At 38.3% G+C, this 22,460-nt stretch overlaps 1 protein-coding gene and 1 long non-coding RNA gene across 2 annotated transcripts; one reads left to right on the top strand and one right to left on the bottom strand.

Moving 5' to 3' along the window:
• Positions 1 to 7,581: 7,581 nt before the first annotated feature.
• On the bottom strand, positions 7,582 to 21,385 carry LOC147313609 (5-hydroxytryptamine receptor 3C-like). Its single transcript, XM_086263285.1, has 10 exons — positions 21,360 to 21,385; positions 20,038 to 20,101; positions 19,048 to 19,211; positions 18,700 to 18,744; positions 13,814 to 13,920; positions 13,028 to 13,197; positions 12,741 to 12,904; positions 11,774 to 11,984; positions 9,060 to 9,269; positions 7,582 to 8,874 (listed from the first exon to the last, which is right to left on the bottom strand). Exons 1-10 carry the CDS (start codon positions 21,360 to 21,362, stop codon positions 8,600 to 8,602), a joined length of 1,413 nt encoding a protein of 470 aa, XP_086119411.1. The 5' UTR covers positions 21,363 to 21,385; the 3' UTR covers positions 7,582 to 8,599.
• Positions 14,027 to 17,986, top strand: LOC147313610 (uncharacterized). Its single transcript, XR_015124955.1, has 3 exons — positions 14,027 to 14,255; positions 15,381 to 15,515; positions 16,799 to 17,986. It is a non-coding gene; the product is annotated as an uncharacterized LOC147313610 (long non-coding RNA).
• Positions 21,386 to 22,460: the final 1,075 nt, after the last annotated feature.

The following is a 22,460-nucleotide window of genomic DNA, read 5'->3' as shown; positions in this document are numbered from 1 at the left end:
AATTGACTTGGTGCGGGGGTATCACCAGGTTCCCGTGCGCGCCGAAGACGTCCCCAGAACTGCCGTTATTACCCCTTTCGGCCTGTTTGAATTTTTGCGCATGCCGTTCGGCCTGAAAGGCGCCGCCCAGACTTTTCAGCGGTTGATGGACTCTGTTTTGCGCGGGCTGCCTTTCGTCTTCGTGTACCTTGACGATATATTGGTGGCCAGCTGCTCTGAGAGTCAGCACGCGTCCCATCTGCATCAGGTTTTCCAGCGCTTGGCGGCACACGGCCTGATCGTCAACCCCTCCAAGTGCCAGTTCGGCTTGCCGGTTCTGGATTTCTTGGGCCACCGCATTTCCGCTGACGGTGTGGTTCCGTTGCCAGACAAGGTCCGGGCCGTTTCGGCTTTTCCGCGTCCTGCGTCAGTTAAAGCGCTGCAGGAGTTCTTGGGGATGGTCAATTTCTACAACCGCTTTCTCCCCAGAGCTGCGCACCTGCTGCAGCCTCTCTATGCTGCCTTGAAGGGTAAAACAGCTAAGGACCCGATTGATTGGCTCCCTGAACGCATCCAGGCATTTTCTGGGGCCAAGACCGCACTGGCAAACGCCGCCCTGCTGGCCCACCCGTTTCCGTCGGTGGAGATTGCGTTGACCTCCGACGCGTCGGACGTGGCAGTGGGCGCAGTGTTAGAACAGCGGGTCTCTGGTGTCTGGCAACCGCTCGCTTTTTTTAGTCGCACGCTTAGAGACAGTGAGCGCAAATATAGCGTTTTTGACAGGGAGTTGCTGGCCCTACACCTCGCCACACGGCATTTTCGTTTTTTTCTCGAGGGTCGGAGCTTCACCGCGTACGTCGATCATAAACCTTTGACATTCGCGATGTCCAAGGTCTCTGATCCATGGAGCGGGCGCCAGCAGCGCCAGTTGGCAGCCATTTCCGAGTTCACAACGGACATTCAGCACGTGGCTGGTAAGTCCAACTGCGTGGCTGACTGTCTATCCCACGTGCTGGTTTCTCCTGTTTATGTTGGCATAGACTTTGAGGCTATGGCCGCTGACCAACAGGCCGACCCGGACGTCCTTTCCCTTCGGTCTGCGCAAACGGGCCTTGTACTGGAGGACAGACCCGTGTGGAACGGCGGGCCTAGCCTGCTTTGCGATGTTTCCACCAGCCGTCCACGCCCTGTAGTTCCCCTTTCGTGGCGTCGTCGCGTTTTCGACTCCGTACACGCCCTCTCTCATCCAGGCGTCCGGGCCTCGGTCAAGCTGGTCAGCTCTAGGTTCGTTTGGCCGGGCCTTCGTAAATCGGTGAAAGACTGGGCAGCCGCGTGTATCCCATGCCAACGCACTAAGATCCATAGGCACACACAGGCGCCCCTCGAATCCTTCCGCGTTCCAGGGAGGCGTTTTGATCATGTGCATGTGGATCTGGTTGGTCCTCTGCCGCAGTCACAAGGTTTCACGCACCTTTTGACTGTAGTGGACCGCACAACCCGCTGGCCTGAGGCAGTGCCTCTGGCCTCCACTACAGCAGCAGCAGTGGCCAGGGCATTTTTGTCAACGTGGGTTTCGCGTTTCGGTCCCCCCGCCGACATTACCTCAGACAGGGGCCCCCAGTTCGTTTCCGAGCTTTGGTCTGCCATGGCTGACGGCCTGGGGGTCAAGGTCCACCGCACCACTGAGTACCACCCGCAGGCCAACGGGATGTGCGAACGTTTCCACCGGTCGCTTAAGGCCGCGTTCCGTGCTTCTCTCACAGATGGCAACTGGGTTGACCGTCTTCCATGGGTTTTACTGGGGTTGCGCTGCGCGGTTAAAGAAGACCTTGGGGTTTCCCCGGCTGAACTTGTCCTTGGTCAGCCCCTCCGGGTCCCCGGGGAATTCTTGCCTGAGAGCCCACCCCCGTGCTTCGCTCCCTCTGTGCTGTCTCTCCATGCCCCAAGAGACTCGTTTTCTCTTCCTGGCCCAGTGCACCTTTGTGTGCCTGACACCTTTGTTCCGAGGTCGTTGGACTCTTCGCAGTTTGTTTTTGTCAGGCATGACGCTCATAGGCCTCCGCTGCGTCCACTGTATGACGGCCCCTTTCGGGTTATTCAACCGGGCCGGAAGCATTTCCTTTTGGATTTTGGGGGTCGGCAGGAGGCTGTTTCTATTGACAGACTTAAACCAGCACATGTGCTTCTGGATGACCAAGTGGTGCCGGCTCAGGCCCCCCGCCGTGGCCGCCCGCCTTCCACTGGACTGGACAACCCTGCTTCTTCCTCTGGGAGCGCCCCCCACCTGGCGGGGCCCAAGCTATCTTCAGTTTTTCCTGACCGTCCGTGCCAGCCTGGCCCTCAGGCTCGTTTCCCCTCCGCCAGCTCTCCACCTCCCCGGTTCAGCCGTTCTGGACGTTTAATTAAAGCAAGGGTTCTGGACTAGGGGATGACCCTACTGGGTGTTCGGGGGGGGGGGGGGGGGGGGGGTGCATGTGTGGTGGACCACTGGAGGGCTCCACTCACACCCAGTTCTCAGGAAGTGTTGTTGTTGTGTTTTGGAGGGAAAGTGTTCAGTTCTGTGGTGATGAGTAATAAATGAGCAGTGTTTATCGAGAGCTCTCGTGTCGTCTGTGTTTACCTCCACAAAACAATATATATATATTAGCTGTATAATACCAGTAGGCCAGCTCTAATAGTAATTTGGTATGGCTTCGCGGGCCAAATGTAATTAGGTTGCGGGCCAAATTTGGCCTGCGGGCCAGAGTTTGACACCTATGAGCTAGCCCAACTTCAGTAACCCTACAAACGTCACTGCTGTTTAGTTTTCTGTCTTCATTTATGTTGGAAGTGATAGCAGAGCTGTATGTTTGAATTGTTTCAGAAATCTCTCAGTCAGAACATGCTATATCATATTTAGGTGGAAACTAGCGAGCTAACTTACGGCTAACTTCTATCTCTGTTAAATTTAATAAATCCTATTTTCATGGATGCCTGGATGTTAAACGTAATTGTTACATCTGGTAAAGCAGCAACGCTGATCATTTTATTAAAGATGAAAGAATTTAGACAGTTTTTACCTCTCATTGATGCCGCAGTGTTGATTTGACTTTGGGACCCGAGGCGGATGGATTGTTGGACCCAGATTACTCCGCGAGGCTCCTGACTACGGTAGCTATAATGCTCCAACAATCCATCAGCAGTGCGGCTTCATAGCTTACAAAAGTCGTACTAAAACATTTTTGACAGTTTTTTGAACGCTGTGCCACATAAAATCAGTTCCAGGTCAGTAAGCACAACCAGAATTCATACATAAAGCACACCGGCGCACTGTCGTTTTTTGAGAAAATTAAAGGATTTTAAGTGTGCTTATAGTGTGAAAAATACAGTAGATATGATTCAGAAAGGTCATTGGAGAGAATTGTACTAAACAAATATCAGTAGTAGTGCAAGTAGCTGTACATAATATTAGCTGTGAGATGGCGATGACTAATTTATTCTCTGATGGTTTAAATGTATTTTGTGAAAATATTCATTTAGTCATTAGTTGTTTCGATTAAAGAAAAACTTGATTCAGCAGCTCTGACTGTTTGTCAGTTTGGTTACAGTGTTGAAAAGAAACCTTATGATTCTATTCTCTTTTTTCAGCAATGAACAATAAGTGCCCTAGCTTCACCGAGGAGTTTTTAATTTTTGGTTTTTAAAGCGCAACAAACTTTTTTCTTAAACTAAATAAGCGTCTTCTAAATTAGTGAGATGACTTTTCCTCTCCAGTTTACAGCTTATCTGCTTTCAGGTGTGTGTTTATGAGTTACACTAGGCACTTCTGATTGTAGACTTTATGATGGATTTTTATAGGCGTATTTCATACATAAGACATAATAATGTGTATGTACAAAATGTTACTTAGTTCTATCATTTTCAATCAGCCAGATTTGTTTTGATTCTTAACTGAATATTTTAAAATGTATGTACTAACACTGTATGATAATTCTTCATATTTAAACAATAAGAACAAGAGTCTAATGTCCTGTATTCATTATAAACGTATAGTTTGAAATACTCTCATTTTTAATCCAAACACATCAAGTTTTTGCTCAAAGTATCGGTATTGGATCAGTATTACTGCCTGAATTTTACTGTATTATCAGATCAGAAAGGAAATCAGTGGTATTGCACATAAGATAAAGGGGGGGGGGGGGGGGGGATGATTGAACTTATTTATAGCACTTTTAGAAAGAGATCTGCTGTAATCAAATGTTATTCATCAAATGTCAAATCAAATGTTATTCATTAAAAGCCATTAAACAATAACGACAGTTGCCAACTAGAAGATGAAATAACAAAAAATATTTATAGCAGTAAAAAAAACAAACGTCTTTGCAGTACTTATACTTAGAAAGTGTGATTCTAGCATACCACAGTGACATAAACTAAATGTACAAAAGGGAAAAGAAACAAATATATTTGCACAGTAAGACTGATTTTAACCTGAACCTGACAGATAAAACCTTTACATTAGTAATAATTAAAATAATAACAGTCATGCTTATCATTATTATTAAAAACATTTGTTGCAGATGAAAACCTGCTTAGGTTTAGAAAATAAAGTATGAACACTTAAGTAGGAAATAGAGGTGTTATCATTACCTGACATTAAGAGTAATCCTGTGATGAAGTTGATTCTCTGCTGAGACGGGCTCATGCTGAAAGCTTTTGATAGACTAAACTTTCTCCACCACCACCTTTTAATAATGTGCAGTGAAAAGCTCCTCCTGATAACACACACACACACACACACACATACTTGTTTTTGTCTCTTAAAGAAATATTGTAATGATGAACCTCTGGAGATTTAGTGCCTCCTTAACCACAGCCACTACCTGCCTTACCCCGAACAAAACAGCAATCTTAAGACTAATAAACACTCTATTGTTTAAATCATCAGTGTTTTATACACATTTTATAAATAGAGCCTCACAAATAACAGATTTCACTAAAAAAGAACAACAAAAATAATAAACAAAACAATATATGTGCTAGAACTCTGTTGTGCATACCTGTCAAACTTTCAGGACCCTTTAACACGTTTTTTTGTGTTATTATCACTTTTATTGGGACAGCTGTTGAACATAACAGTAGTTTGCCTTTTTACACTTTCTTTGCTGTCACATTTTAACTTGTAATTGAAAAATAAAGAAGACAGAAAAAGAAGAGAAAAGAAAAGAAGAAGAGAAAAAAAAAACTAGGGTTAGGAGGCAGCAGGGCAGGTAGGTTTACGTAGTACTCAGGGTTGTAACATCATATACAAAATCACACCTCATATGCTTAACATAGTCTGTCCATTTAGACCATATTCCATAGAAGGTATCCCTCTGAAGTTTAAGAGAAAATGACACTTTTTCCATCGTATAGATCTCTTGTACAGAATGTATCCAGTCTTCTATCGTTGGTGGTTCAGGCTTAAGCCATCTTCTCGTAAGAGGCTTTTTACTTGCGGCCAGAAGGATATACAGGAGTCTTCTGTCATTGGAATTCAGTTTATCCACTGGTGCATTGCACAAAAATATGGTCTCAAAAGTTGAAGGAAAAACAAATGAAAAAACATTTTGTAAATGATCATGGATTAGAGACCAATACTGGCGAATAACTTTACAGTCCCAAACCTTTAACGTGTTTTATTATGCAAACAGTCACAATGGCAGATTATTTCAGTCTGTTTGAGGTCACTGAGGCCTCGTGAATAGATTAAAAAACAAACACACAAACCAAAAATCACCAACAAAAATAGCAGTAAATAGAAAACTGTGGTCTATGCAATGCGTCACAAACACATACAGGGTAGCACAGAACTTGTTTTTCACACCTACAGTAACCGTTCACCCATTTTGTTTTTCAGCACCTCCACCTGTGGGAGCAGCAGTCTTTTCCGATACCTTTCGGTGTGTACTGTGCTAATGATCCACACAATTATTTTTGGATTTATGCTTTTTTGAAAACCTATGACAGGCTCTGACCCTGATACATAGCTTAAAATAAAATGTATGATTCTTAAATTGTACATTTTGTCATAAACAAAGACAAGAACAAGGACCCAAGGTGCCAATCAAGAAAGACACCCCTACTTCAAAACTCACATCTTCAAGCTTGAATGAAGTTTGCATCTGTCCACGTGGACAAACCAAACGCTTTCTAGAGAACATTTTTATGGTCAGACAAGACAAAGACTGAACTATTTGGCCTCAATAACAAGCGGTGTGTTTGGAGTAAAGGTGAGACTTTGAAACCAAAGAACACTAAACCGTCAACCATGATAGTGGTAGCAAAATACTCTGGTGCTGTTATGCTACCAGTAGTACTTGTAGATAACACAAATGGACGGAATATTCAAACGGAAGACCACCTTCAAATTATTTAACTTTACTACAAATCAACAGCTAGATGTTTGCAACACATTTCAATGTTCCCAAAGGATAATGAAAGCAAACACACATCAACACTGGTTTTGGAATGCATAAAGCAGACTAACATTAAGCTTCACCATCCAAGTCAGGAAACTAACCACTATCAAATCTGCCAAAAAGAGTAATCAATTATCTTGAATTATGCCCAACCCATATGGAAAAGAAATAGAAAAAACTTATAAAAGACTTGCATCAGATGTGGCCTACTTCATATAGTGAATCATATAAGACTTATATGATTTACTCATGAAAGTGGCCACTTTCATATATTGTTTTAGTAAGTATCCAAAACATACAAGTTTCATTTATATAATTTTTCTAGGGTTCTTATATCTGTTTTCACTCTTGTATGCTTTTCATACAAGTTTCATACAAGACAGATACAAACTTTATAAGATTTATATATATCTTTTCCATATGGGAAGGCTTGTTGATGGCTGCACAAAACCACACAAAAAGATATATAACCAAAAATTAGTGGGGGTGGCTATTTATATTCGACTGTGTGTGTATACTCTTAACCCTGTGTGGATTAGAGAAAATCCAAAATAATTCTAACTTGTTGTTTTTAAAAGTCATTAAAGATGTATGATGTAGAACTCTTGGAAGGCTCAAATTACCCCGATAATCAGGTTCATAATGAAATTATATATTAAACTTGGAGCTACTAGTCAGGCAAGTGTGAAATGAAACACAGAAAAGTAACATTTTGAATATTGTAAACACTTGCTAAATCAATAAATTCAGCATATTATAATCCTTTTTTTTAACCAGATGAACTCTGTAGGTGACTGATCTGTTGATTTCATCTGAAGCCAAACACAGTGGTTATAAAGCAGACAGAAGACAAGATTCATGACTAATAGATGGTCAACGACCAACCCAGTTCCTTCAACACGCTGTCCCCCAGGTGTGGTTGGATGGGTGTGAGGGTTTCTCTAGATGCGCATACTCTGCAGATCTGTTAATGAGAAGCTGTCTGTCTTCATGTTGCTAAATATAATGTACTGAGTGAACTGCAGTTAACTTTTCCAAATGGCATTGTATTTTTACTTTTTGTATTTAAATTGAATTTCTTTATAATTCCAAAGGATATTAATCAGTGGGACACCAGTAGTGGAATTTTAAATGCTGTTTAATCAATTACACCATCCATTCATGTATTTTAAACAGAGATGAGAAGACAGGCTTCCATGCACTTCCATAACTCAACCAAACAAAAGAAAACAACAACAATCTGAGCAAGTATTGCACTTTTTCCATCTCAGTTGCTTGTTAAAATTAATTGTAAACTGCAAAACTGACAACTAACTGACCAAGAGTGACAGCTTTTTTATTATAATAATTCATAATAATATAATGACATGCTAGTAATGCCATACTTTTAAAGTCAAGGTCTTTTTAATTCTAAGATTAAACAAGACAGAAATTTACCACTAACTTTTGAATTAAACACAAAATAACAAACAGCAAAGAAAATGTGAGAAAGACCTTTAATATTTTCACACAGATACAAAACAAAAGATCATACTAGTTACACAAGATCAGAAATTCTTAATAGTAAGTAATAGAATAAAGGTAAAGGCAACAAGTAATTGATACTTAACACATAAAATATTAATTTTTGTCAAACGATATTTAGCTGTTTGTAAGTCACGCCGTATATATTAGCAGCTTAATGTATGCCAGCTTCGGTCTTTCTGCCCTTTGTAACTGACATATGTCATGGACCTGGATCTTTGACCCAGTATTTTCAGCTTTTCATTTTGGACCTTTTGTTACTTTTGATTTTGAGAGATGGTGTTATTTTTATGGTGTTTTGTTTCTGGTGTTATTTCCTGTGTTTCCAATAATTAGTTCTTTATGAAATTATGTTAGTTCTCTTCCCAGTCTCGTCTGTGTCTGGTCCTCAGCGTTTCTTTTGGAAGTCAGTTTTGAATCCATGTTTGTCTACCTTTCTGCCTCCCAAGCCTCCAAGTTCATTTGTCTTAGTCCTGGTCTCAGTGTTTGTTACTTCCTAATTTATTTTGAAAGCATCTTGTCCCATCTGTGTTATGTTCAGTTTTGCTTTCCCTGTCTCATTGTGGGCGTGATGTTAAATATTATTTGAAAACTAAAAGTTAATGCAAAAAGTTTAAAGTTTAAAGTTTAAAGAACAGACAAGCTAAAAAGTTAAATTAGGCCGCATTGTATGAAACCACCCAGATAATGATGATGGTAATGAAGCTGACTGTTATGAAGATGATGTAAAGGATGAACAGCAGGCGGTCTATGATTAAACCTATCTGGATCCATTCCTCTGTGCTCAGGCTTTTGCTCAGATGCTGCTCCACCTGAAGGCGGACGGCCTGGAGGACTCTGCCCAGGCTCCTCAGCTCTTGCAGGGTTTTGTCCTCACCCAGTGGCCCCTTCTGCTCCAGAGTCTTGGATTCCTCTGTCACTGGAGAGGAGACTGGCATTTTGTATTGCAGAGAAAACAACAGAGAAAATTATGTCAGCTTTGTCATTTTTTAAGAACTTGCTCATCCCGACATTCTATCTAATAGATTGGCATTTCTATTGAGCGGAGACAAGTCAGAAGATTATGTCAGCTTTAACATTTGTTAATTATTTGCATATCCTGATCTTGTTTCCTACCCTGTGTGACTGGATTTTGGATCACTGTGTCGTTCCGATCTCTGGGCTTTGGAGGAAGGCATACTAGTCGACCCAGGATTTTAAGAAAAAGCACTCTGGTCCAGCGAGGAGCTCGAGAATAGTTAGAGGAACCGCAGAGGAAGTTTGTAATGACGATAGTTTCCAGTAGACTAGCCACCATCATAGCCAGGCACATAGAAAGGAAAACATCTAATAACAATAATAATAATAGTAGAGAAATAATTAATGCCAATATTTTACAGACAAATACAAGTTAAATCCAGACAAAAACATTTAAAACTAAAAAAAGGACATGGAGATGGAGGAAGACAGAGAGAGATACATTCCTTCAGTTCACTGTAAAGAGTGTTGCATAACTAATAATGTTTAACTGTAGGGATGTGTGCAACTATTTGATTAGACAATTCATTTTCAGTATTATCACTAATTGATACCAGACATACTTGTTGTTTAATCTCATTATTAACATTTTAATTGATGCCTAATGTCGGTAAATTGTTGTGTCCAAAATGTTATGTTGTTGTTGAGAAACGTCAACAAGGTTTTTAATCTAGGCCTGATCTTGTTACCACTATTATTGTGAAATATTTTAAAAGCAAATGATTGTGAATACAAATGGCAGAAATTAGCTCTCAGTGGGTTGATGGCCTCTCACTCAGTCAATTGGTAGGGGCTCAAAATAGAGCCGCTACTCCTCCATATTGAAAGGTTGCTAGTTGAGGCAGTTGCCTCCTGGGTAAACTGTTCCAGCTGGCATCTCCTACCAGGAGAAAGCCCCCGGAATACCCAGGACACACTGGAGCGATTTAATCTCGTGACTGGCCTGGGAATACCTCAATCTTTCCATGGATAAGCAGTAGTGATGTGCGATACCACTGATTTCCTTTCCGATCTGATACCAAGTAATATTCAGGGTGGTATCGATGATACTGATCCGATACTTTGTACAAAAGCTTGTTTTATTTATTGTATCTCAAATTATAGCGTCATAATGATTACAGGACATCAGATTACTTGTTCTTATCACTTAATAATGCAGGGTTCATCATATAGAAATAAAAAACTGAAGTTGTGCGCTATTTGAACACCTTGCCTGCCTGCAGCACTAAAGGACTCCGTGAGAGACGTCTGTCTCGCCCTAGCAGCACCTGTCCCTCTCCTCCTCTTCAGTTCGTCTCAACATACGCTCGTCATATTCTGTGATATGATTTACTCTGAGGTGTTTGACACGGTTAGTGATGTTGCCACAACCATACATGCCAACCCTCCTGAATTTCAGTGCCCCTCCCGAAAATCTCCCGGAGCCACCATTCTCCCGAATTTCTCCCGATTTTCCACCCAGGCAACAAAAGTGAAAACCATATTGCAGAATCCATAGCCAATTCCAGTTTCCAACAATGATGGCAGCTACTTAGTTTTAATATTACTCTTATTTCCCTTTCTGGGTCGCAAATTTTTTTTTAACATATTTTCAGGTGAGAAGCTGTGTAAACTTCAAATATCTGAGCCGATCGACACATCGTTTTCAAACCCCCGCGGTCTTTCACTACTCGGGTAAACATGATATATAAGTCACTTTGATAACTTAAAAATGTTACTGTTTGGCTTTTTCAGTGTTTTATTTGTTCGTGAGTAAATCGGTTTGGCTGAGATTAAAGTTATTAGATTAGATTCAATTAAATTTAACTTTATTAATCCCTCGGGAGGGTTCCTCCGGGGTTTTCACACAGCTGAATAAACGTTAAACAGAAAACTAATTAAACAAAGTGTGAGACGGTCGAGAGTTTACGTCAGCGCCCTGTTATATTTTAGATAGCAAGGAGCAGACGGCAGAGTTTCACTCCACCAAGGGAACTCGTGATGTACTACCTGGCTTTCTTTAGACCACGAAGGCCGGGTCCTCAGGTGGAAGCAGCCTCTGAATTTGGACACCCCCGCTGTTTCCGGGCCGGCCAATAATAACGGTGACATTTAACGTATTTTATCCGATAAATAAACACTGTAAAATGTATTTATCACCCCAAAACAGCCCTTTTGAACGTCTCCCTAATTCTGAGGTCTCAAGGTTGGCAAGTATGGCCACAACACCTCACTTTTTTGCCACATGTATCGCAAACCACGTCTCAGCTGTTTGTGGAGGTAAAATACGTCCGCACAATTACGCTCAGCCATTGCTGTGAGTGCGCCCGCCAAGGGACTGCGAGACATTTATACAGCCGTATTTCGCACATGACTATGAAAGGCGGAAGAGGAAGTAGTTCCTTTGAATGTAAACGATCTGAATGATATAGTTTCTTTCCACTGTGTTCCTGTTAATGATAAACTACATATTTACCCTAAATTACTAAAATATCGATATTTTAATGTGAGAATCGATTCTAGAACATACATGATTGGTATTGGAGGAATCGATATTTCAGGATCGATCCACACATCACTAATAAGCAGAAGGCAGCTGGTGAGAGGGAGTTCGGGGTTTCCTTGGTTAGGCTGCTGTCCATTTGACCTGACTTTAGATAAGTTAAAGAAAATGGCTGGATGATTTATTGTTTGGAGAGAACTTTATCCTCTTTATCCTCACAAACGTTCCAAACAAGTCATCCATCCACTTTGTATTTGTATACCCTTTTGTATTTGGGCCAAAGAGTCACATTGGGAATAAGTGTATACCAATCAAGACAATTTAAACTTACTTATGAGAGGTATGGCATTTCCAGTGGCAGGCAGCAGGTCATTCATCATGAGCAGGAAGACTGTGTAGCCTAGGATCAGTGTCATCTTGAATGAAGACCGGTCAGCATCATTGGGAGGTAAGATGAAGCTGAAGAGGTCCACAGTGATGAGGAAGCAGCTGGGGAGCAGGAGGTTCGCTACATACAGCATGGCCTGGCGCCGCAATGAGATCTGCAGCAAAGTGAGAACTTAACTAATCTCACATAGCTCTTTGTGCTTTGATTATACAGTACCTCATACATATACAATAGTTAAATGACAAGGCCCATAAATTTGCAGATATAACTTAATTGTGAAATGGTTTCCCCATCTTAAGTGTGTAAAACAAAGCCTTTCAATCTGTTTACTCTGGTAGAGAACTAGTTATGATCAGAATACTTGTGGCAGCAGGTAATGAAGTTTCTTTTCATTAGTAACTAAACAATTGAACTGCAATTAATCCATATGGAAAATAAATAGAAAAAACTTATAAAAGACATGCATCAGATTTGGCTTGCTTCATATAGTGAATCATGTAAGGCTTATATGATTTACTCATGAAAGTGGCCACTTTCTCATTACTTTCATATATTGTTTTAGTAAGTATCCAAAACATACAAGTTTCATTATATAATTTTTCAAGGGACCTTATATCTGTTTTCACTCTTGTATGCTTTTCATACAAGTTTCACACAAAACAGATACAAACTTTATAAGATTTATATATATCTTTTCCATATGGGAAACTGCAACTATACACCCAAATTCTTTATATACATGAAGCAATATATCCTAGGTTCCTATCAAATATACAAACAATAGAGTCAAATGGTAATGAAGAGAAAACTCTTCTACTTCCTGAAAGAACTTGTCTTCTGTTTTCTTATAGTATGAATAAGTAAATCATACAATAACATTACATTTTTACAGTGCAATGCAGTTTCTTACATAGAAGCGAATTTCATCGTAAGAGCCCGATGCTGTAGATGGTAGTGTGTATTTCTTTGCTGCAATTCCAATTAATTCCCATTCACCCATAGTTGCCATCCTAGATTTAGAGTATTCAGTCATCCTCTCTGGACTCTGTGTCAGGTAAAGCTGCAAAGCATTACCTGCATGGAAAACAGTCAAAGTCAGATAAAACCATATACATATAAATAAAAAAAACAGCTTTAAAGACTAATCCACTCAATTCACCAGGATTGCTTGTGATACATCCTCGTGGTTATACTTACTCTTGAGTGTGTATGAGTTGAATGATAAAGTGCAGTTCTGAATGTCAAATGGAAACAAGTAGATGTCAAGCTTGCAGGAGGTGATGGCTTTGATAGGCTGTGAATCACTTACAGTACCATCAGAAAGCAGGTAGGCATATGGCACCTTTGGAGCTGTGTTTTCATCCATGCTGCAGGAAGATAAAAGACATTAATTGAAGTCAGATATCTACATGGAAGAAATGGAAAATGTATGGAGAAATAGCTTAAACTGGACTGTAGCCTATATTGATTTTCACCAGAAGTGATAACCAGGTATGATAATAGATCAAAGACTTGAGAAACGTGCAGCCTAATAATAAGTGACTTATTATTGTTAAATTATCTGCTTCTTTCTGTCTGCTAAATATTATAGGAGGCAGATGATAAGGATTATACCTTTATATAGCGGATAGCAGTGTTACTGTAACAAAAAATAATTTCCCCCAGGGATCAATAAAGTATTCTGATTCTGATTCTGATTCTGATTACCAAGCTGCTCTATTGTCCTGTGCATGCCATTATGATTTTTTTTTTTGTACAATGAAACCAACTGGAGTCACAAGCCCCATGTTTTCTGACAAAATTCTACACATAAACTGTACCTTTGTAGTTTCACTTGTATGCACTTTCTCCATTTTTTCTTTCCTACTTAGCAGAGTTAGCTCTTTATTGGCTAATGATGCTTCAGGGCTAGTTCTCAAGATCATAAAAATACATAAAAAAGAAACTGATTGTAATCTGTGAATTGTTGAAGATAGGACTTACAATTCATTGATTATTATATCTGGTAGCCAGAGATTTGTTCTTGGAACAGACATCCGACTAGTTCCGCACTCTTCTGGGTCCCATTTGGTAAATTCATTTTGCCATTTCTGCAACAAAGAAACCCAAGAGTCTGACACCGTCCTTCTTCTTTTTAACTTTCTCTCTGTATTATTTTACGGTCTTTACCTTACAATGTAAAGAAACTTGCACTGTAAAAAAATCCGTAAAAATACAGTACAATCTACTGTATAAACGTGAAGGAATTTTCCGTATTAGTCATTTACAGGTATTTTTCTGTATTTCTCAACTACTGCAATGCATTGTGGGAAAAAGAACCTGAAAAGGAGGGAAAAGTAAGCGCAAGAGCAGCCATTAGGCTTCTTTCAGGCTTCATCTGGATTTTGGATTCTGAAGTTGGAGAAACTGCCTTCAAATTTCTGTGGTAAGTATTAAAACTCATGTTTCGTTTTATTAAAATAATGTTTTTCAAAAGACTCCGTGTTTTTATTTAGAAAGAATTGTTAATTTATTTGTTAACTGGTTTCGGCTGTCTCCAGACAAGTCAGGAATATTTTGCTGACTCATTTTTTAAAATAATTGTTATTTAGGTTTAACATGACTTAAGCTTTATTTTAATTAATGTTAAAATAATTTTTACTGTGATACCACCAGTTTTGCCCTTCAGTGGCTGAACCAGTTTTCATAAATATTATAGTTAGCTGTCTGTGTCTCTCTGGGTATTACACAGCTGTGACTGCTAACTAGCTAATTAGCGAAAGTCAGCGATGTGGATAACTGGGAAAGTGAGAACTTCATGGTTCTAGAAATTATTCTAGGACTCTAATAAGTACTGTATCAATACCTGTGTTTTACAGTTGGCTGTACTGTACACTTTAAAGGGTTTCAGGCAAAGTTACACTAACCCTAGTTTAAGCCTCAGACCTTCCTGGCTGACGCTAGCAAATGCTAATGTTAGCCTCTGATTTGGGCTGCTAAAGTAAAGACTTTTAGCTAGCTGACCAGCATAGATTATTTCGGTGGTTAACAGACTGTAGTGGTAAAATTATTGAAAGTATAGTTTCACCTCAGCACATTTACAATTACAGTATGTCTATTTTGTAGCACATAGAAATGTTTAGTTAATATTTACAGACAGACACATTTTCCCTGTAACTGTGTTTTTACTCCAACATTTGTTGAAAATGTAATTTATGAAATGCTGAGCAGCATTTCTTGTATGTGGAATATTTTTGTCACCCCACTGTGCTAATGTGATTAAATACTAAAAATTATTACTAAAAAAATTCAATAATAAATCAATAATAACTATTTCTTGATTGAACTATAATGTAAGCGCAGTGCTGGTGTGCAGGGGCTCTATATGCCTTGTCTATATCAAGCTTTTAGCCAAATATAAGCAGAGATATTTGTATCTTTCTTAAAAATCCAGATCCTTACAGATTATTTGAGAAATGGATCAACAGCTATCACTACTTGAAGCACTTTAAGTCCTGCAGTGGAAAAATATCCCTTATTTCACCTTTGATCACACACTTTGGTTTTCCAGTGCAGAGCAATGGCCAAGAAAAGGAAAGACTTCCCCGAGTGAAAAAAAAGATGAAGATACAAGCTGGTGATGATCCAGAGCAGCTGGTCTCAGGAAATGAAGAAAAACCCTGATCACCTTCTCTACAAACACAAGGTGAGTTTAATGTTGTGGTTGATTTAGTTTTTCAAGGTATGTATGTTACTTTAATTATAAACTGCTTTTGTTGCAACAGAATGGTGTTATGTGTATGCAACTCTACGTGAATTATAATCCTTTGTAGGGCTGCGTGATATGACCAAAGTCTCATATCCCAATATAAGACGTATCTCTCCTGATAACGATATATATCACAAAATAGTGCATTTTCTGTAAATTCTGTGATTCTCGGGCAACTCGACTTAGGTGAAATGTTTTCAGTTGGGCGTCGTGTACCTGGAGTCGAGTGTTTTGACCGATGCATGAAACTATACATTTTTAGACATGAGTTTAAATGGCCGCCATTTTCTTTCTGAGTATTTATTAGACGGCGTGCTGCAAGGAAAAGCCTGTTCTAACGTTTGAGTCTAAGGATTATTTTGAGCACCTGACGACTCTTTTTTGCTTTTCATTCGTAAACTCTCTCGAAACTCTTTCATGTGATTCTTGTGTAGGTGGTTAAAGAGGTTTGTCGTGTTCGAGTGGTGGTGGGGACCAGTTTGTGGCATAATTTGCATAGTACAGTTTTCTGGGGCGTGTCAGACTTTTCATAACCAAACCATGTCCATGCTACAGAGGTAGCCCCTCATTTAACAATAAGGTCCTCGATTTCTTTTGACTGGTCCTTCTGGTTCTGCCTCATCCTTGCTGGCCATGCTGGTATTTTCTGTGCCTTCATCTGCATGGTGACTGTAAGCGCCATTTATAGTTACTTGATGTTTTTATTTGAGGTCATTTGTTTGATGCATATTCCGAAATTTTATGTTTGAGAATAATGTATATCATTTCAGTTTAGTTTGAAAAGTCTCAACAGAAACTTGAGCTTTATTGTGAAAGGTTTATGTGGAAAATAAACAAGCGGACGGCGGAGCCACACGATGGTTTTATCCTCATTGTTGGTAACGAAAGTACGCGTAAAAACAGTCACTTGTCCGTCCATAGTGTGGTTATTTTAAGTATAAGAGAAGGAGAGAACTTTAAGAAATAATATAGCAACTACAGTGACCATCAAAACCATGAAAAAAATATTGCCGTAAACAGTTTATTTTGCAACACCACAAAACAAAGAATAGTGTATAATATGAAACGATAGACATTTTTATATCGTAATCTGATATATATCGTCATATCGCACAGCCCTAATCCTTTTTTTGTTTATGTTGTTTATGCTCTAGGTAAAAAAAAATTATAAAAATACAAACTTTTTAAAAATGTCTTGTTGTTTCTCTTTTTTTCCTCAGAATAAATTGCGACTAGTCTCAATGGCTGACACGGAGGAGCAACACAGCGACACGTTAACTCCGACTGCTGCAGTTCCTGTATGAACTGAGCAACTCTTAAAATCCAAGGAAAAGCTGAGTGTATTTTACTTAAAGCTCAGATGGACCTTGATGTACTAACATGCAGGCTGCATTCAGGACTTTGTCACACTGTTATATGAAGAGCGGTAACAAGACTTTGTAGTAATTTGTCTTACTATTGTCTTATTTGTTGTGATTTAGGGTCTGTGCGCACAAGCAGAGGTTTTTGTTTGTAACTGTAACCTCGTTTTCAGAGCCTTGTCTAACATTTAATGGTCATGAAATATGTCAGACTTTTTCCTCTACTTAACCAGCTTAGAGAATTTGAACACCGTGGAGAAAAAGGTGTGCATTAAGGATTTTGAACTATGATGTTTAAGTGTTGTCACTGCTGAGGATTCGTGGACACAGATCCTTATTCACTATGCTGCTGTTTACAGTTTAACTTTTCATCAGAACAAGCACTTCTAATTATACTTTGCTCCTCACTGACAAAACAAGTCCCGTAAATACACTTTTATCTTTAAGTTTGGGACAGTAATCTGTCTTAATTTATTATGTGTTGTAGTTATCATATGGGGAAAAGTCCTGTGGTTATCCATCAGTCCTGTTCGAATAAACCCAAAGTTCAGGAACATCTTCTTTAGATCTGTTCAGTTGTATTCATGTGGCACCACTTAAACAGTCAACAAATTTTGACTCAAGTATGTTATATTGTAAGGTAAAGAGCCCAAAGAGTTAATCTCAGACAAATGTTCACACAAATGTGAATTACATTCACTTCATTAATGAAGTGAATGCAATTCAGTAATCAAAGGTGTTTGGCTATAACTGACTACATGTGTATACTGTATCATAAGTGGACAGAGATGGATGTAAACCACACCTTAACCATTTGGCTGAGGCAAAACTACCACAAGGCAGTGATTCTAACTAAAAGGTACTCTGGATATTATTAAATGTGAACATGTCGTTAAATATGACATTTTTTGTTTGTCAGGTGTCCTGTTTGAAGAAAACACTTGGTAGCCACTTGAATGAATGTAAATAAACACATTTACATGAGGGCAACCTGATTTCAAGGAAATAAAAATGCTCAAATTTGAAAGCTTGTGAGTTATTTTGTTCATGTATCAGCTGTTTAGTAGTTTTGTGACAAGATGGATGCTGTCATTATATTTAAGTATAGTGTTTGAGTTAAGGAGAATAAAAGAATATTTAACATTAATTGTACCAATGTTGTTGTGTACGAAGCACAAATTAATTTAAGTTTTAATTTATGAATTTTTGAGTACATGGTGTACTAGGTTGTAATTGCATAGAAATGTACGTTTAAGGATATAAAGAACTATATTTAATGAGTTACAGTGAAAAGAAGTGCTTGGAAATAGTAATATAAACAGAAATTTCAATTTTTCTATTAACGGAAAATATCAGTTAATGATACAGAAAATATACTGTGAATAAACGGAATTTTCTGTTTTATAGCTGAAGGAAATGTCCGTAAATAGTACAGAGAGTATACTGTAAATCTACCGAATTTTCCGTTTTATCATTTACAGAAAGGTCCGTCAAACCTCCGTAAAAAAACGGAAAATGTACTGGCAGAAAATTACCAGGACATTTTCTGTTTTTCTACGGAATATTTTTTTACAGTGTGAGGCAACTATTGTTGTGATTTGGGGCTATATAAATAAAACTGTACTAAACTGAAAGTCACTAGTGGATTTGACCTTCTACTGCTATTTTGGGACAAAACTTACACTGTGATCCCTAAAAACGTTTTCATGGATAGAAATCAGCATTATTGCTTGAAAACTTACTATGAAGAAACTACTTACAATATCTTGCCAGAGAAATGTTTTGAGGAGTTGAGCTTTCTCATTCTGAAAAAGAAGATTTTTATCCATAACTGGATAGTTTTACTGAACCTTAATGTCTGTAGAGCACATACTGAACTGAATCATTCATTTGTCTTAATTATTGATGTTCAGATGTATTATACTTATTCATTTTGATTTAAAACTCAAATTAAAAATATGTGGAATGAGAGGGAGACAACATTTTTAAAAAAGCCTCTCATGAGAAGTTTCTTTTGACCATTTTATGCTCTTTATCTTGTACAGTATGCAGAAAAGCACATGCGACCATTACTGAATTGATTTTAAGTTAATAAAGGTGTTATTTACCACTCCCAAAATGCCAAACACAGTTATAGAAATGCCAATGTTAGTGACGGTTGTTATGTTCACCACAGGTCGAATGGCGTTCAGGTTGAAGACTGGCTTAAGGGCCTCCAGCATTGAAGGTGAATCAGGGTTAGAGCAGTTCAGCAAGGTGGAGCTGTACTGAGCTACAAAGGATAGAAGAAATGTGCCCTTATGATTTATATACATTGACATTTGCTTCACTATCTAGGAGCAGATATGTTTTTTTGCCCCAAATGAATAAATGGCCCTAGCAAAGCATCAGAAACCCACATAAACATTTGTGTGAAATGAAGAACCATAACCCTGAACCTCAATGCATACAGTGGTTCGGTTTGGATGAACAATTACGACTGGTAATGTTTTGTGCAATTTTGAATTTTTTCATCAAAATGTTTTTCAACCCTACATTTAGGTGAAAACAGAGTACAGAGTAAACATTGATTAACATTACAGTAAAAGTCCCACTCAATTTATTGCAAGTTTTCTTAATATCTAAATATCATGCCTCATTTTTAAAAACACAAACGAGGCATGATCAGTCTAAATGTGTCTAAATCTAAACGTGATTTTATTCAGTGGTCAGATTTCCGAAGATTTTGAATATTTTGTTTTTAATCCAGCCATAGAAAATCTTTAAAATGTGGACACGAACACACATTCTGACTAAATGTGTGATTTGGACATGTTTTGGCTAAACTGTCATTGTGAGTTATGCTAACAAAATAAACAAGTCATGACCCTGGATTAACAGACAAAATAAAAAGTTCTAATGCTGAACCATTACCATGCATACAATCATTTGCATATTTTTTTAGTATTTTGGATAACTGACTTGAATGAAAACTGTAAGAAAATCAACACTCAAAAATTGATTAAAAATGTAAATCAAGGAATCACATAAAAGATGTGTATACATTTTTAAGACAAATCAAGTTGATTCATTTTATACATTTTAGCAGCTGTACTTACCATTCACAAGCAGAGATATGAAGATGAATAGAAGCTTAGAAGGTCTTACTTTCAGCAGGCAGCACTAAAAACATTAAAATTACATCAAAACAGGTTGTCAGTTTCAGTGGTGTGCAAGTGGTGAGGAATGCCTGTAAAGATTCTTAGTGGCATTTTAAGTGTTTTTTAATGATTACATCTCTTCTTTTTCTTCGTCTGTTTCAAAAATCTGATACTTATCCCCAACAGTAGAATCAGATATTTCAAGATATGAAATAAATATTTTTATTTAAGACAAAACAGAAAATAATGTTTTTCACTTTTAATGTAACACTGCCTTTATTGTTTTAAGAAAATCATCACAATTAATTCAAAAACCATTCAAACTGAACCAGGGCATGGGCAAACGAGGGAACACACCACAGGAGGGAACACAGCTGAGTGTGATCCAAATAACAAGACAGGGAGAAGCAAATCTGAACATGATGCACACAGGACAGGAGACTAACTTAGTAAAACAGGAAGTATGGGAAACACACAGAGACAGAGATAGATGAAACCCAGGCAACAGAGGCAGGAGAGAGTGCGAGAGCTCAAGGGACACAGAGATTACTTTTACTTTGCTGACTCATGTTAGGGTACCTGGGTCATTGACTCAGTGTTTTTTATATGTATAAGAGCTGTTACAACTATATATTCATGTTTTAGATTACTTGGGTTAAGTGCTGCACTGTAACATGACATTATATCAATGATATTCTTAAGTTGCAGGAAAACTGCAAAATTACCTTCGTTAACTGGTAACATTTTGTAAACATATTACTGATAGTATCAGGAAAATACAGAAATATGCTTAGGGGTTTTCAGGATATCACAACATTATAAATGTTTTCAGTCTCATAAAAAACTTGACTATTCAAGAAATTTGAACTACCATAAGATTCAGCAACCATACTTCATGTTGTTTTTTTCCGCATTCATCAAACAAGCGTTTACTGCATAAAAGTCATTTTACGCTTGTTAACACTCTTCTGCTAAAGCCTTTTCTTTTCCTATTTTTGAGTGATGAGCATGCTTTATGATTGTATATGCACCCAAAAATGCTAAAAATATTTGAATATCAATTCTTATCTATGTACCCATTTTCAAACGCTCTAAGGATATTACTCAAAATTAAGTAAACATTCATGTCACTAGCATAAATTGGGACCTCTAAAACATAGCAGCCGGCTACTAACAGTATGTAACCGAGCAAAGAAGCTGATTGAGACAAACAGAACGCAGAGGCCAAACAAAAGGCAGTTTTTACTTATTAGTAACATAAAGACAAGAATATTTCTTACCATGATGTTCCAAGTGAAATTGTATTCTTTCCGTTCTGAGAAGTTTGTCTTCAAACTACTACAGAATATTTATCTTCTTTAAAGAATTGTCACATTCAAAACATTTTGCTGTCAGATGCATTAGTGAGTAGCTACAGTGCAAAAGTATGTCTGTAGCTTGCCTGGGAAACTAACTCTTGCCCCTCTCAAAGTCAGCCTTCATGGCCAAGATATACATATTGTCACTAAACAAAGATTGATTTGGCGGATTTGGAGAAACCACGGGCAAATGATGTGGAGCAGGAAAAACTAGGCATGGCAGGGCAGCTGCTTTGGCTGTATGTGTTTTGAGACAAAGTGTAGATAAACCACGGTTAATGTGGTTTTCAAGTCAGTGTGTGACGTCAGTGCCACACCTGCTTTGCTCACAAGCAAATGAGAGTAACCGTTGAGAAAGGTGGTGGTTTCAAAACCTCCTACCAGTGAAGCGTTGTCATTTTTTATAACACGGTAATTAAAATTCACCAGTTTTGTGAGAACATAAAATCCTCTGTGTGATAGTTTACATTGTTTTCCTGTTAATAGTAATAATAACTTTATTTGTACAGCTGCTTTTAAAACACATTCTGAAGTGCTTCACAGTTTTGACCTTATTGCAGTATGGATTTTAAATAAAACCAATCTACATCATTAAAATTACGTCTACAGTCGACCCCTGCCTATTTGCAGTGCAGCATTCGCAGATTCATGGAGATTCACTCCAAATTATTTGCGGAATATTTGCCTATTCGATGTATCTAAAATATTCACAAATTATTTTCAATTTATTTTCATGACTAAATACATTTTGGATGACAAAAACATTCAAATATTAATAGGAGTATTAACAACAAGCCACTAAATTATCCCATCCACCCTTTTATCGTTGTTTTATTTTCAGTGCAAGTAGCTGTAGTCCCATCCCAAATATTTTCTGACAACAGCATTCAGGTACTGTTGGAATTTATTTATTTTTTATTTTTAAGGCTTATGTCCCCCCATTACTGTATCTTACACAATTACCTCATAATTAGCATTACACATTTGTTTTATCATTTACTACACACAGATATGTATTGTAGA

The sequence above is a fragment of the Aulonocara sp. 'chitande type north' Nkhata Bay genome, linkage group LG15 (assembly GCF_057382095.1).
Source record: "Aulonocara sp. 'chitande type north' Nkhata Bay isolate Kocher_YH1m ecotype deep benthic linkage group LG15, A_spYH_male_GT1.1, whole genome shotgun sequence".
NCBI classification, from domain to species: Eukaryota; Metazoa; Chordata; class Actinopteri; order Cichliformes; family Cichlidae; genus Aulonocara; species Aulonocara sp. 'chitande type north' Nkhata Bay.
The sequence above is the reverse complement of the archived record's forward strand: the minus strand, read 5'-3'. Positions and strand labels throughout refer to the sequence as shown.